Consider the following 15,192-nt stretch of genomic DNA (forward strand, 5'->3'; position numbering starts at 1 on the left):
ACAATGTTCCGAGTTTATCCACGCCCTTATGACAAGTCACTGTGGCCATTGTATTGTTCTGCCCACTGTGAAAAAAGTTCTATAGCCTAACTATTATCGGTAGATAAAAATAATTTTAAAAAGCGAAGATTCTGTAGAATCATAAGCGCCTTCTGCCACACAACGGCTATTACTGCGGTTAATGATAATAATACATTATTGATATCATTATTAGGCTTTTAGTAGCAGTAGTAGTAGTACACTGCAAAATATTTAGTGTTAAACTAACTCTTAAAAAGTAGCCTACAAATATATAGTGGCTATTGGACTCATATTTGCACTGTTAGAATTGAATTGGGCATTTTACTGTGGAGTAGCCTAGTAGCCTAATAGTAATAGTATAATATGTTGAAACGACAAAGAAGTATATATGAAGAACGAGGCCCCAATCGCAAACAAAATTGCATATTTTAATACAAAATGTACAGAATTTATATGTATTTGATTCATTAGTGTGGTTGCCTTCGGCAAGCACACTATTATTATTAATTTATGTTGTTACTTGCACTGTCCTGCAGATGGTAGTGGTGAGTTGTATCAAACAACTGTGCACGCCGGAAGAAATGAACGCTCCATTAAGAAAAAAGCGTTTAATTTTTTCTTCCGTCTGCTATGGACGGCGGGGGAACTGTTGTAGAGTATTTCCCGCAGCCTCTGCGCCTCTTTATGAAAAATAGCAATAACCAGTACTGTTTCTTTGCATTCAAGCTACACACAAGGACAAATAATCTACCAAAATAAATAAATAATAATAATACTCACCTTAAATCTAAAATTGAGTTTGTATGCAAATTGACAAAGTGTGGCAATGGGTTTATGGTCTAGTATGAATTATAAGTGCTTTGATGCCAGGCCAAAAACAATATATCATCCAGTCCAAATAAATTCAGCTGTGAAGGATGGCAATGGAGACATATAATGGGGATGTCCCTCATCTGCATGTCAGGACTGAAAGGGAAGAGGATGGTGAGACAGATGAATCTGAGGGGAAACCTGCCGAACCTGCTATAGTCAGCCATGAAAACTGGGTAGAAAATTTACAGCATGATAGTGACGCAAAAAAAAAAAAAAGTGTAGTCAAAAATACACCATTGTCATTTGAATAAAAAACATTTTGGCAACGTTCTATAGATTATGAAAAATCTGCAATAAATTTCAGATGGATTTTAACACAGGTGTGTCATAAGAAGACAAAATAGAGATGACTTTCTCTCAGGGTCCAGCAGCTGCGAGCCTAAATCTAATGGCAACCACAGTTTGCTGCGACCATTGTTTGCCAGCATAATTGAGGATGCTAGCTGCTTTTTCCAGGGAACAGAGACATTTTAATCCATTAGGCAGACAGGTAGAAAATTTCTAGAGCATAGAGAGAGAGAGAGAGAGAAAGAGATCAGGGGAGAGAGAGAGAGAGAGAGAGAGAGAGGAGAGAGAGAGAGGGAGAGGGAGGGAGCTCTGATGTAAAATGGTGAAACTTGGTTGAGGACCTGACTCTGAGGCTGAAAAAGGAACCAAATGCGTGGACTGGTACCGAAACGTGGAAAGATGCAGTTGCCATGGTTACCCTTCTGCTCTTTGAGTGTTTTTTTTTTTTGTTTATGTTTTTTTTTTTTTTTTTGCCAGATCACATGGCCATTCAGATCTCCATCCAATCTACATCCCAGCACACATCCCAGAATATCCATTACATTACATGATATTACATAATTAATCCCGAGCGATTTACTGCATTCACCAGATTTGTATTAGCAATAGTGCCAGACCTACCTAACAGCACTCCCAAATGTTCCCCTGACACAGCTGGCTGTTATTTGGTATGTAAATGAAGTGGCTTTTTTGCAGGAATGAGAATTTGCCTGAAAGTGTCTTATGACTGTATTGATCAGTCATAATCAATTCCACATGACAAGGGAGTTACAGGATTTTCAGGTTTTTCTTTCACCTGGCAATGTGGAGTTTAGAAATAGTTTTTACTGTAATGTGGAGTTTTAGTAATAGTTTACCCCAAGCAAGTGAATCACAAAAATGGCATTAGCAACAAGGAAGTATGCAGGTGTGAGTGTGTGTCGTTCCATTGCATATTATTAATCTGTTCATTTCCATTCAACCTGCATGGTTTCATTTGCAAAGCTGTACTTGGTATTTTACCATCATATCCTTATACTGTGAAATGTGAAACCTTTAAACTGCAGCCCTCACAATGTATGACCTCAATCTGTGCTTATATTCCACATACGAAGAGCAAGAACTCACCTGGGGGGTGAAGGGTTTTGACTTTCTGGCTCCTTGGTCCAGAAATAACCTGTAAAAACTCTTCCTTGACACCTACATTTCACTGAATTATTTTAAATAAAGAATTCAGGAAACAGTACTGGAAGTATTTAATTGTTTTTTAAGTATTAGTATGTATTTGTATTGTGTACCATTGTTGTTATTGTATAATGTTCATATTTATTGTCATGCTCTCCTGGCCAGGTCTCTCTTGGAAAAAAGGCATTTTCTGGTTAAATAAATGTTAGATAGAATACATGTTCAGAATGAATTCAGTAGGCTATCCTTTCCATTAAATTGCTCTTCATATGTGACATTCGTAGAGTGAATTCCGTTTAGGGTTCGGACAGGTGTCTACATAAGGTGTAAAGCTTAATAACCGGCTAATGTATGCAGCACATTAAAAGTCCCTGTCAAGAGACATAAAAAGAGAGGGCATTCTTCCCTAACAATCAAGGCTGCCACAAAATAGCCTTTAATAAATCTATTCAAGCGGAAGAACAGTTTTTACCCTACTATGATTGCCTACTAAGACGCTTAATTGCAAACGTAATATGAGATTTTACATTAAACTGCGGCTAAAAGAAGTTTAACCTAATGTATAGATAACTAAAATATATATAGGTTATAAATAACTGAAACCATGATCAATACAATATGGATAGCAGGCAAAATGATGAACCCGCAAGGGCTTAGCCTACTAATGAGAACAAAAAAAAATTCAAAAGTAAAATGACGTAACTGCAACCGTAGTCCCCTTTTTCTGTAGCGAATTCTAATTGATTGATTAAAGTGGTTCGATTGTTCAGACATACACTGTTGCCACTTTAAAAGCAGAACACATTTAATTCAGAAGACCACTGTCATATACAATTGATTACAGGCTACAACCCGGTTTCGTCAGATGCTTTTAAACGTTGAACGTGGTCTCTGGAATCAATCCATTCTCCCTCTGACGCAGTCCTGTGCGTATGGTTTGAATTCTGTAATAGAAGCTGCGCTTTATGTGTCCACTGCACGAGAGAATTACTGTTTGTCCTTGCTGCGCAATTGGATTCGACTTGGAGAGACGTTCAGAGCACACCAATCAATCAGCACCGCATAACCGAACAGCACCCGCTCTTTTTCCGCGTTTTCATGGACACGTCCTGTCTTTTTTCCTGAGAACGTAGAACTGCCGGCGAAAATTTCTGATGGCATCAACTGGCTTTTGGTCCCAGGAAGGTGAAATCGGGCATGATGACGACGACCAAAGCCATACCACCCGTAAGTATGCCAAACTACAATTGGAACTCAGTAAAATATATATTTTATAATCGATGATTATAGTAGATTGTTCATGTTTTACTAAAAGATGTAGGTTACAGCTTAGGCTACATGGATTGATGAGATAGGCAAAACATTAATTAATTGTTAATTAATTGTTTTTCATATAGCAAGAGCTTGGTGTCAGGCTGCCCAAAAATTTACCGGAGACCTTGGATCGAAATTATATGGTATGTTTTATTATTTGACAATGCTCTTAGTTATGCATCCGCACTGCTAATTGGTGAACAGTCTGGAGACACAGAAATGGGCTGTTTTCACAGTTGAGTTGTTTTCATGCTGCAGCTCTGTTCAACATTGGAGAGAGCGAAAAAACGGTCAATGCTTCCGCCAAAGAAGTCGAGGGTGCGACAGAGAATTGCAGCTGCAACAAACCCTGCGATTGTTCTAAAGGAAACATTGATCTCTCTAATCTGTACTCAACAGGTATGGATCTCAGTGCACTAAAGTCAAAATTAAATACCGGGAATAGTCATGTTTAGATTTTAGTTATGTCTATCCATGCTAACTGCATGACAGCCAAACTCGAGCAGGTTTTTTGCTGAGTTCAAGCAACAGCATTTCAAGGTCAATTCACAATCTATTTGCATAGTAACTTTTAACACAGAATCCATCTTCCCATCTTTCAGACCTATTGCCTGCATCAGACGGGGATCTGGCAACCGTGACTTTTCTGCAGGAAGTTGTGGACGTAATGCTGGCATATGTTGTGAAATCGTTTGATAGGTCAACTAAAGTGATAGATTTCCATTACCCAAACGAACTGCTTGAAGCAAACAACTGGGAACTCTCAGACGACCCAGAAACACTAGAGGATGTATTATTAAACTGTCGAGTAGCGCTGAAATACGCAATCAAAACAGGTGAGCTGGATTTTTGTTCCCAACAGTTTTCATGCAGCTTGGGGCCAGCCGTTTCCCATGATTAAAAATGATTTTTTTAACGCACAGGAAGCAAATAATGTGGTTGAAGGCACTAAATTGTGCGTGCACTAAATTAGACACCTTTTCAATATCTGATTAATGTGTAGTTATTGCGTCATCATCTTTTGGAATGCAGTGGGTGTCAAGATTAGGAAACTTTCCATGTTATAGTTTCATTCTGTTATGATATGCTATATTGATAGAATTTAAGAATGAAACCCATTTAATATATAAGAAGTTTTAAGTGATATAAATCCAGAATGCAAGATGATGTACACATTTACATTTGCTCGTATTTATTTTTTAGATTTGATTTTTAAACATTCAAGTCCATTATTGTACTCCAGGAGCTATGCCTAAAGTACTAAGTTAATTCATTCAGGGAAAGGTTTTAGGCATCTTTGCCACTGTTGATACATCACCTAGATGTCCAATCCGACACACATCTGAATTATGAAAATCAAAAGTGCACTGGCATATAATATTCATAACAATAAACAATACAGACCATTCCAGTCAATCCCAGATCCTGGAAAACCTCAAACTCTCGAGTCCCCATGTACCGCATTAAACAGCAAGGTTGGTTTAACTGTTTCCATTTGGATGCTATGACCTATTCACACAAAGGCATGTATTAAAGTACTTATTCTGGGCATCCTTTCTGCTGTCTATTTATAGGTCACCCCCGCTACTTCAATCAACTTTCTACAGGATTAGATGTGGTTGGGTTAGCAGCAGAATGGCTAACCTCCACAGCTAACACCAATATGTGAGTACAATCGTTCTCAGGCAGTGAAAGCTTATTTCTTCTCCCCTGCTTTTTATCATTCCCAGCGATGGACCTGATGACTCTCACAGAGGTTAAGGGCCTCTCCACAAGCAATATCAAAAGAGGTATCATTTAAAGATACCATTTAAAATGTTATTGCACTAAAGGAGAGGGTTGTGGTGACACTGCAATATTAATGCAAAAACTGAAAGCTATATGAATGCCATCCACTTTTAAAAGTCTACTCCTGTCTTTAACAGTTATTCAGAGCGTGTCATTTCACCCCTATGTGGGCTGTGACAGCGTTTTCTGAAGACCTTCTGCCATTCATAGTTCCAACAGCTGTGAAAAGACACAGACAATGTCAGAAAACATGCTGACCATTTAACATGAAAAATCATATTTAAAAAATACTGCTGAGACCCAGCTGAAGTCCATATTCAAAAGACGACTATGTTTCTTCAACTGACCTTTAATTTGCATTGTCTTTTTTCTTTGTGAAAAGCTTGGATTGCATGAACAGATATTTTCTCTCCTTGTGTTTGGAACCTGGTCATGTGATCAGGTTCACTTATGAGGTTGCTCCAGTGTTTGTGCTGCTGGAGTATGTCACTCTGAGGAAGATGAGGGAGATCATTGGCTGGCCAGATGGGCAGGGGGATGGAATATTCTCACCAGGTATGTGTCACGGGGATGGGATATTCTCAGTAGGTATGTGTCAGAGTGGATGGGTCTCTCAGTCTTCAGCTGTGGATGGCAATGCAGTGCTGTTCTCTGCCAGGTATTCTTATTCAATGGTCAGCTTACTTTCCGTTACATTGAATAACAGGTTTTCTGAGAAGAGACACTCTATAATCATATTTATGACGCAATAAATATTCCCATAATATTTATGTTGAACATGGGAGAATAATGATAGAATATACCATTATGCACAATTGGACTGCAGATTAATCTTTCTAATTATTGTATCTTTACTTTTACGAAGGCAAAGCAAACTGGTGTCCAATTATTTGCCCTTTTAATTTTATTACACATTACATTTCATTGAATAGAGGTATTAGAATTAAACCATAGCTGCCCACACCTGGCCCCATAACGCTCACTAATTTAAGCTTGGAAGGCAGACCCATCAGATGCATTTGACCAGTCTCATAGCTAATGTTTCTTTGGAAGCAGGATAATGATAATGTTGATAATTACACTTATAACTTAGGATCTCCAGTGGGACCCAATAGCTGTAAATTACCTTGGCAGGATGGATCAAGCACCTGTTGGCATTCTCTTCCTCTAGGTGGCGCCATCTCTAATATGTATGCCATGCTGGTCGCAAGGTTCAAGATGTTCCCCGAGGTGAAGGAGAAGGGCGTGTCCTCCATCCCCAGCTTGGCTGCCTTCACGTCCGAACACGTAAGGGTTACTCTGTCACACGTAACTAGTTCCAAGGTCGCACAATATAGAAATTCTGGGGCCGGTATCATTAACCGATATTTGGCTGGGTGCATTAGCCAATGGCATTGCCAGTACCTCCCTGGTTTACATTACTGAACAAATGCAAACTACAATCAATTTTATGCATTCATGGAAGACTTAGATCAGCACAAATGTCAGCTTATGAAGGAAAAATGCAATATATTTTAATTGCATGGAAAAAATGTTTGAACTTGCTGACTTTATTATTAGGTGGAAAGCACAGTGAGAGTCTAGTGAGCGACTGAGTCTCTGTATCACCCTGTTCCTGAGTTTGGCTGGTAAAAAAGATGCTATTGTACTCATTCTTGAGCAGGAATCCTCTGTGTATCTGCATCCATTATTATTTCATTTATTTATTAAATTACATTGGTGTCATTTAAATGACCTTCATGTAAAATAGTTTCCTGGATAAGCTCATGGGATACAGCGATTCAGAGTAATGAGAACCCACACTGTTTCCCCCATGCAGCTGCAGTGGAACTTTACTAAAAAAGGGCAGCGTTTATAAAAGCATGATGATCTAGAGACGCTGTCATTTTCATTGTCTTCTCCTCATTACATTTCCAACTACCTTAATAGTTGGCTATGGTGGGTAACGGCATTTTCATTTTGGTTCATGCCTTTAACTTTGATGATTTCCCAGAGTCATTTTTCAATCAAGAAAGGAGCCGCGGCTCTCGGGATCGGGACAGACAGCGTCATCTGCATAAAGGCAGATGAGAGGTACGCTGCTAATTCACCCAGTCCTCCAAGCGCAAAGCGCGACGGGCCGTCTCCTGACAGCTAGGATGTTCAAGAAATGATATTCCATTTCCTTCCCCAGGGGCAAAATGATGCCATCAGACCTTGAGAAGAGGATAGTCGAAGCCAAACAGAAGGTAATTTCACCCTAGAAGAAATCTTGTAATGCCTTTGGGTGATTGCATTGTGCGCACGTGTTGTAGCGCGAGTTCAGAACGATGCGCTTTCCGCGTCCCGCGGCAGAACTGACTGGGACCGCTTCTGTGTGTCGTGCACAAAATGACACTTCAATCTGCAGTGCTGTCTGTTTCCAGAGGGAGCGGGTTGGGGGAAACATGAAATCATCCTAAAAAGTCACAGGTGCAACATTATGCATTTTCAATCCATGGATTCAATCCCCACCATTTTTTGCCATTATTACTTTAAAAAATAGTTTTTAAGTGCTCCTGGCCAGATTAATATCCACCCTGAGAATGGCTTTAATTAATCTTGAAATTTGAATCCTTTTGATGAAGACTGAGTGAATATGTGTCACTGTCTCTCCCTCCAGGGTCTGGTTCCGTTTTTTGTGAGCGCGACAGCGGGCACCACGGTGTATGGTGCGTTTGACCCGCTCAACACCATCGCCGACATCTGCAAGAGGCACAACGTCTGGATGCACGTGGATGTGAGTTGAGTGAGACCGGGGGGAGCCCAGGGTTCCCCCAATCACACGTAAAATATACGGTGTCACTGGTGTGGTCAGGAGGGGAATGAACCCTCAGTATCTTTGTAGCCATGGTAATTTCCTGTATAGCTTACAGTACAAAATACCTAGAGCCCCACTCCCATACAGGTAACCAGGAATACATGTACATTGACTTCATTGGATGACATCACCACACTAAGCACTCCCTTGTTTGCCGTGAGCTCGCCAGGGCATACAAAGGTCACATGGTTTTGTTAGCCATCTGGCTAAATTCCACTATGATGTTAGCCTTGATTAACTCTTCCCAGTCTCTCAGATCAAGGCCATCTCTTTGTAGTCTAGAGCTTTTCCCTTGAATATATGTAAATTCTTAAATGGGGCAAGACCAGAAGGTATTAAAGTCTTAAGAATGTACTGGTGGTAGTCTTCAATATATAGGAGACAAATCAGAAGAATATGTGTTATATATTTGAATAGGTAGCTCATTACCTTACTGTAGACCTACAGATAATAGATTCAGATCCTGATCCATTAGCCAGTAAACAATTTAGAATGAGAGTGAACTGCCTACTAAAAGGTCATGTGACATCTCTGTCACCCTGTGTGGCTGTTTCTCATCAGGGGGCCTGGGGCGGAAGCCTCCTCATGTCCCGCAGGCACAGGTGGAAACTGAACGGAGTGGAAAGGTTAAGTCAATCACCATCTTCCATCTTGTGGTGTGCCGCCGACGTAGACAGAAACCGCCTTCTCTGTGCAGCGGAGAGCGTCCTCATTTCTGTTATTTTTCCTTTTAAATTTTCATCGTGCATTTTCCAGTGTGCATGCTGATTGCAAATGTTATGTCAGTGCATTTAGGTAGGAACATAATTTACTCCAGGCGTCCTGGAGAAAATTACCTTTCATCGTGGAACACTTATTTCTCAGTTATTCATTTTATATTAGTGAGTAAAATGTACACATATTGCATATGCTGTAGGCAAGAGCTATGTATCACTGTCACCTTAGAGAGCTGAAGATATTTGGTTACATTTTGTGCACTTTCACATTTCAGGGCAAATTCGGTCACGTGGAACCCTCATAAAATGATGTCTGTCCCACTACAATCCTCTGCCCTCCTAGTCAGAGAAGAGGTAAGAAATATTATTTAAAAACTATAAATTCATGAAGAATAAGTCATCATAATAAAAAATAAAAATTCCTCAAGCTCAATATATGCACTGTATATACTGCAAGTGCAATTAATATGTGTTCGTGTGAGAGTGTGTGTGTGTGTGTTTGAGGTGAGTGTGTGTTTGTGTGTGTGTGTGAGGTAAGTGTGTGTGTTTGTATGTATGCATGCATGTGTCTGTGTGTTTATGTGTGAATGTGTGTGAGGTGAGCAAGTGAGTGTGTGTGTGTTTGTGTGTATGTATTATATATGATATGTATGTTCATATATACTTGTAAGAATTATAATTGCCATTAATGAGGCATCAACCATCATACACACATGGATACAAAGAAGAAAAAAACCTGTTTGATGCTTGAATGAGTTTGATCTGAGCTGACAGTTCAGCTGAAATTCATCTCCTCACGAGCTTAATGTGAGACCCCGTTGTGTTCAGCTTTCACATAGTCTCCCACCCCATCCATGTCTGTCTGTCTGCAGGGATTACTGCAGACCTGCAACCAGCTGCACGCCTGCTACCTGTTCCAGAAGGACAAGCACTACGACCTGTCCTACGACACGGGCGACAAGGCGCTGCAGTGCGGACGACACGTCGACATCTTTAAGCTGTGGCTCATGTGGAGGGCTAAGGTGGGGGGGGGGGGCACACGCTCGCCAGCAGAGCCTGACTTCTAATCTGGAGTGAAAGAATCCTGCAAGAAATGCTAATGGGTTTTTGCTGAAGATGCTGTGCTCTAATTAGACGGCCCACAGTTTTCAACACAGTTTTCTATTATTTTCCTCTGCACATTTTGTTGTTCTCTTTAACATTCAGTGAACGTGTTTTGCTATTTTTATATACACACAAATGTATAAAATACAGATATATACATACATATATATATATACAGTATATATTTCCTCTGATACAATACCTATTACCATTGATATTCAGATAGGCAACTGCTGACACTGGTATTCTGCCCAATGAATTGATTCTCAGTAAATTGAAAACCTTTGATAGTGCTGATAAACTGATCCTTAGGCATGTAGAACATTGCCATGATCTGGAAAACAAACCTCTTTACCTCTCCTGATAGTGGGGTTTAATGTGATATCATTTCTGGTCATCAGGCTTCGGTGGATGCTCCTGTTGTTTTGCCAGGAAAAAACAAATGTAGCTATTGATATTCTAATGCAAAGTGATGACGCCACGGTACTAAATCACACAATGTTAGACATAACTGGAAAACAACCCACATCGTCTACATTAGAGATTTAACATCTACTGTCTCAGAGCTGTTGACAGATATAGTGCATTTTGAAGCTGCAGTTTTAGAGTTGATACTAATGCTTGTGATTCTACATTTCTAGGGCACATTTGGATTTGAAGCTCAGATTGACAAGTGTCTGGAGCTCTCTGAATACCTGTACAACAAAATCAAGGACAGGGAAGGGTTTGAACTGGTGTTTGAAGGGAAAGTAAGTAATCTTTATCTACTGGTCCTCTCACGACTACAATGAAACAAACAACCCACAAAAATAGTATTGTGAGTGGACAATAGCTTAACTAGCTATGTGGGGTTTAAAATAAAACCCAATTGCAGAAAAAATTCTATTCTATTCTATTCCATTCTATTCTATTTTTTTCTGTAATACATTCTTCCACAATTTAATTGGATGTGGATAGAATTCAATTAAATAAAATGCTTATTTATGTGTATTCAGTAGCTTTATTTCATCAATGATGAAGACAAGTAATGAAGATGCATCCTCCAGGGCCTGAGGATTACGATGCATTTAATGAGAGGAAAAAGACTTCCATCAGTCTGGCCATTAAATGATCCACTCTCCCCCTCCCTGGAGGGTGCATTTGCCCTGCGGCAGGCTGAATATGTTGGTAGGACATTTTAGCTGAGTTTTATTACAGCAGCCTGAATTTTGTGATATCTCTGGTGTTTTGTGTTTGTGTGTAAAAAAAATAGGGAGAGAGAAAGAAAGAGAGAGAGAGGCTGTACGTCTCCTGATAACAGTTCTATCTAGCAGGATAGCAGGATAATTTATTATGATGTAGTCAGTAATGTGTCATGCAACCACCAACCCCCCCCCCCCCCCTTTCCCGAATCCATCCACAGCCAGAGCATACCAATGTGTGTTTCTGGTACCTTCCACCTGGGGTTCGCTACTTGGAGGACAAGGAGGAGAAGTTGCGGTGCCTGCACAAGGTTGGGCTTCACTCTCCCTTCCCCCACCATTTGGAACATTTTGAATGATTTTTAATCATCTCATACAAAATGGAGACTTGCCCTAGTCATTACCCCCTGCTAATGTACAACAATGTCCACTTGCCACCTTAAATTCACATATGGAGAATAGATAGTGTGAAGAAACCTCCAGAAGTCAGAAACAGAGAAGGGCCCATAAGAAAGAAACAGTATCAAATGAGAAGAATTTTCATAAGGGACAGACACTGGGTTCTGGTTGTAGGCAGCCATTTTGAATGAAATATGGAGTCTAAAGACACATAAAGGAAATGGATGAATGATTGGCAGCCAGCAGACAGTGCTGCATCCCCCCTCAGCCCATCAGGAATTGTTAGCTTTCGCTTACAATATAAGCATGTGCTTTGAGCCTGTTGCTGCCAACTGTGTTGCAGCACATGTAAGCTAAATTTGACTAATTATATATGCCACAGCTGAGTGATTATACAGTAAATATAGTCACTGGAGTTGCAGAGATGTGCTGTAATTAAGACAGTTGGAGCCATTCATGCCCAATCATTCATACACAATCTATTGGATCTATTGAACCATGAACAGGTTCTAATTCACAGCTGAGTGACTGTGAGATGATGTGCAGGTGTTTGAGAGGTTTTGACATGAATGTCGATGAATTACGGACCAAGATGGGCTGAAAGGCCTGTACTTTATGTTCCACCATTTAGCTCATGTAATAGCTTATCCTTTGAACAGGGTGAGATGGGTCTTTAGGGTTCTATGTAGGAGCAAACAGGGACTCTGCGAACCTGTCTGCCCATCTTGGCAGGTGGCTCCCGTGATCAAGGCTAGGATGATGGAGCATGGGACCACCATGGTCAGTTACCAGCCGCAGGGAAACAAGGTCAACTTCTTCCGAATGGTCATCTCCAACCCAGCGGCAACTTTCGAGGACATCGACTTCCTCATCGAAGAGATTGAGCGTCTTGGACATGACCTGTAGGTTAGCATTCAGAAAGAAAAAGCAAACCCTTGAGACGTGCTGTGGTGTTGTGAATGTCTTGTCCAGTCTTACTGTGAGTAACATTGTCCAGTGACTTATGTCAGTTCTTCTGTCCAAGTGTTGTCTTGACTTGAATAGCCAGTATGTCCTTCATTAGTACTGTAAGTGGCATAATATATTCAGACAGATTGACTCAGTAGCAAGCATGGGACCAAACTTTAAACTTGCAAGGAAAAACACACATGTGCATGCAAGCACGAACACACGCATGCACACTCGCATGCACGCGTGCACATATACACACACTGTCGTGGAAATTACACTAAACTATATTCCTTAATAAAAGCGTTCCACAAGGCAGAATGAACAAAGTTTTTTGAGGTCTCAAGGGAAGAAACTCAGCTGCTCTCAGATAAACAGTGAGATTTGTTCCAAAAATCGTTTGTTCATAGCACATTTTTATGCATTTCAAGCCAAAGCATAGTTATATAAAACAGGTTTTCGTTGGTTCATTTTTCCGGATACAGATTACAAGTTAAGACAATTTTGGTTATTGCACTCGTGCCTAAATCTCACAAACAGAAAAGCTTTGATGGGTAACAGCCTTCAGGTCTGGTGTTGAAGGTGACCAGACGTACATAAGGCCTCCTGCTTCTCATGATGTTTTCGGATTTGGCAAAAAATGATTTCCTGTTATCTTTTAAGAAAAAGGAGTAAAACTTAGCACTCACTAATGGTTATAAGAAGAACAACACACAAATATAAATCTTCTCTCACAACACACACACACACATACATGTGGAGGTGTATCCAAACTCGAAAACCGTATTCACATGCATGGTAAATGCCTTGAAGAGAGATTCGACAATTCAATGATTCAATGAGCACTAAAATGTAAGCACTAAATGGACGTGAAACAAGGTAAATTTCCTGCAGACAATAAGACACAAGTCTAAAGCATTTTTGACACATTGACAAATGCATTTATTAAAATGCACTTATGTGCTTTGAATGATGTTTATATATATGATAAAATTATGATGAAATACTTAAAATACGTATTGCTCCCTAATGCAATCATCATTCAAAGCAGATTAATTTAAGAGGGTGACTGTAGCCACTGCAGTTGTATTGATGTGCCTGTTAGAGAACACAAAACTGATGGAAGTCTACCTATTAAGAGCACAAATGACTCAATGTGGAATCATGGTGTTACATGTTACATACTGCATGTGTCATACTGTAAGCCTTTCAAAATGCTCCTGTCTTAAGAAGCAATTGATATGCACACTGTTACAGGTGCACGGCTAATAGATTAATTGAATACTGTGCTATCTGTCTAGTAGCCTACATTTGCTGAAACTTGATAGTTTGTGCAAATATGTGAAGAAAATGTGTTTTTGTCTGTTTATGATTGTACAGCCTTAGTATAAAATGTCAGAATTGTATGGTTCCCCCAACAGGATTGTGCACTTTAGTCCATTATTAAAATAACTGTAGAATATGTGTGTAATATACTTGCCTGATTGTATTTTGAGGTAAAAACTGTGAGTGATTAAAGTGAATTTGTTGCAGTGTTAAAAAGACTGAGAGGTTGTTTTTTCTACTTACTTCTGTCTTGTAACTTTGTATCATTATAGCAATTCGTTAATACAGCAAATTACATAGAATCTCATTTTATGGTTGGAAATATTTCCTATGGCACACACAACTTGAGACTGCTGTGTTCAACAAATCAAGTACTGGTACAATATCAAAGCTGATGTTTATGTGTCTAATTTAATAAACGCAATAAATTTAACCTGTTCAATATGTACAACCTCTGGAAACAACATCACAATATAAGCTGCTCTGGATTTACTTGACGCGTATTTTCTTGCTTTAGACCACAAATCGAAAAATGCCCTTCACCAGAAATTTACAGCAGGCTGGTTGTCAAAAATGCCTGGAAACCTCAAAAATGCCCATTTAATCTCTACTTTGCTTGTATTCATCGGAGGCATGCCATTTTATTTCATTACACCAAATGCCTGTGATTGTGTTATTAATGTTTGAAATAAATGTCCTGCAAATCACTCCAAATGATGGCCATGCACCAAAGCCAAAGTCCTAAAAAGGAAGAAGGTTCAGCATATCGTAGCAATCACAGTCAGTAGAGGGCACTCTTGGTCTCCTCAACCTTTGGCACCAAAACGAGATGTCGACATCAAGATTACATTTTCATTTCATGTGGAAGAAGAAAATGACTTTTGTAGATACTGCAATGTTACATGCTAATGTACTGTGCTCATAAAAACTGTCCTTTTGAATGGAGTAATCTCAAACATAATGAGTGACTGAAAGGTTTTTTAATTTATTTCCCTGGATTTTTCTGGAATTTGTGCTGGTCTTCTCATACTATCACATTGAATTTATCATACTCATAGAACGTATGCATGTATACGTATATATTTAATTCACTTGTCTGTTGAATGTGTTTTACATGTACATGCAGGTCTCTCTTGAAAAAGAGATCTCGATCTCAATGAGACTGTTTTAATAAAGGAAAATGAATATATATTTAATACTCATACTCATAGAACATATACATGTATATATT

General features: G+C 39.5%; 1 protein-coding gene across 1 annotated transcript; it reads left to right on the top strand.

Annotated features, from left to right (window-relative positions):
* Positions 1 to 3,173: 3,173 nt before the first annotated feature.
* Positions 3,174 to 14,453, top strand: LOC135260881 (glutamate decarboxylase 2-like). The gene is made up of 16 exons (XM_064346567.1): positions 3,174 to 3,573; positions 3,744 to 3,803; positions 3,919 to 4,059; positions 4,263 to 4,496; positions 5,235 to 5,325; positions 5,891 to 6,003; positions 6,620 to 6,735; positions 7,442 to 7,521; positions 7,622 to 7,676; positions 8,090 to 8,206; positions 8,849 to 8,913; positions 9,279 to 9,357; positions 9,876 to 10,025; positions 10,749 to 10,856; positions 11,510 to 11,599; positions 12,420 to 14,453. Exons 1-16 carry the CDS (start codon positions 3,501 to 3,503, stop codon positions 12,591 to 12,593), a joined length of 1,746 nt encoding a protein of 581 aa, XP_064202637.1. The 5' UTR covers positions 3,174 to 3,500; the 3' UTR covers positions 12,594 to 14,453.
* The last annotated feature ends 739 nt before the right edge of the window (positions 14,454 to 15,192 follow it).

This window comes from Anguilla rostrata, chromosome 8 (assembly GCF_018555375.3).
Source record: "Anguilla rostrata isolate EN2019 chromosome 8, ASM1855537v3, whole genome shotgun sequence".
In the NCBI taxonomy this organism is placed as follows: Eukaryota; Metazoa; Chordata; class Actinopteri; order Anguilliformes; family Anguillidae; genus Anguilla; species Anguilla rostrata.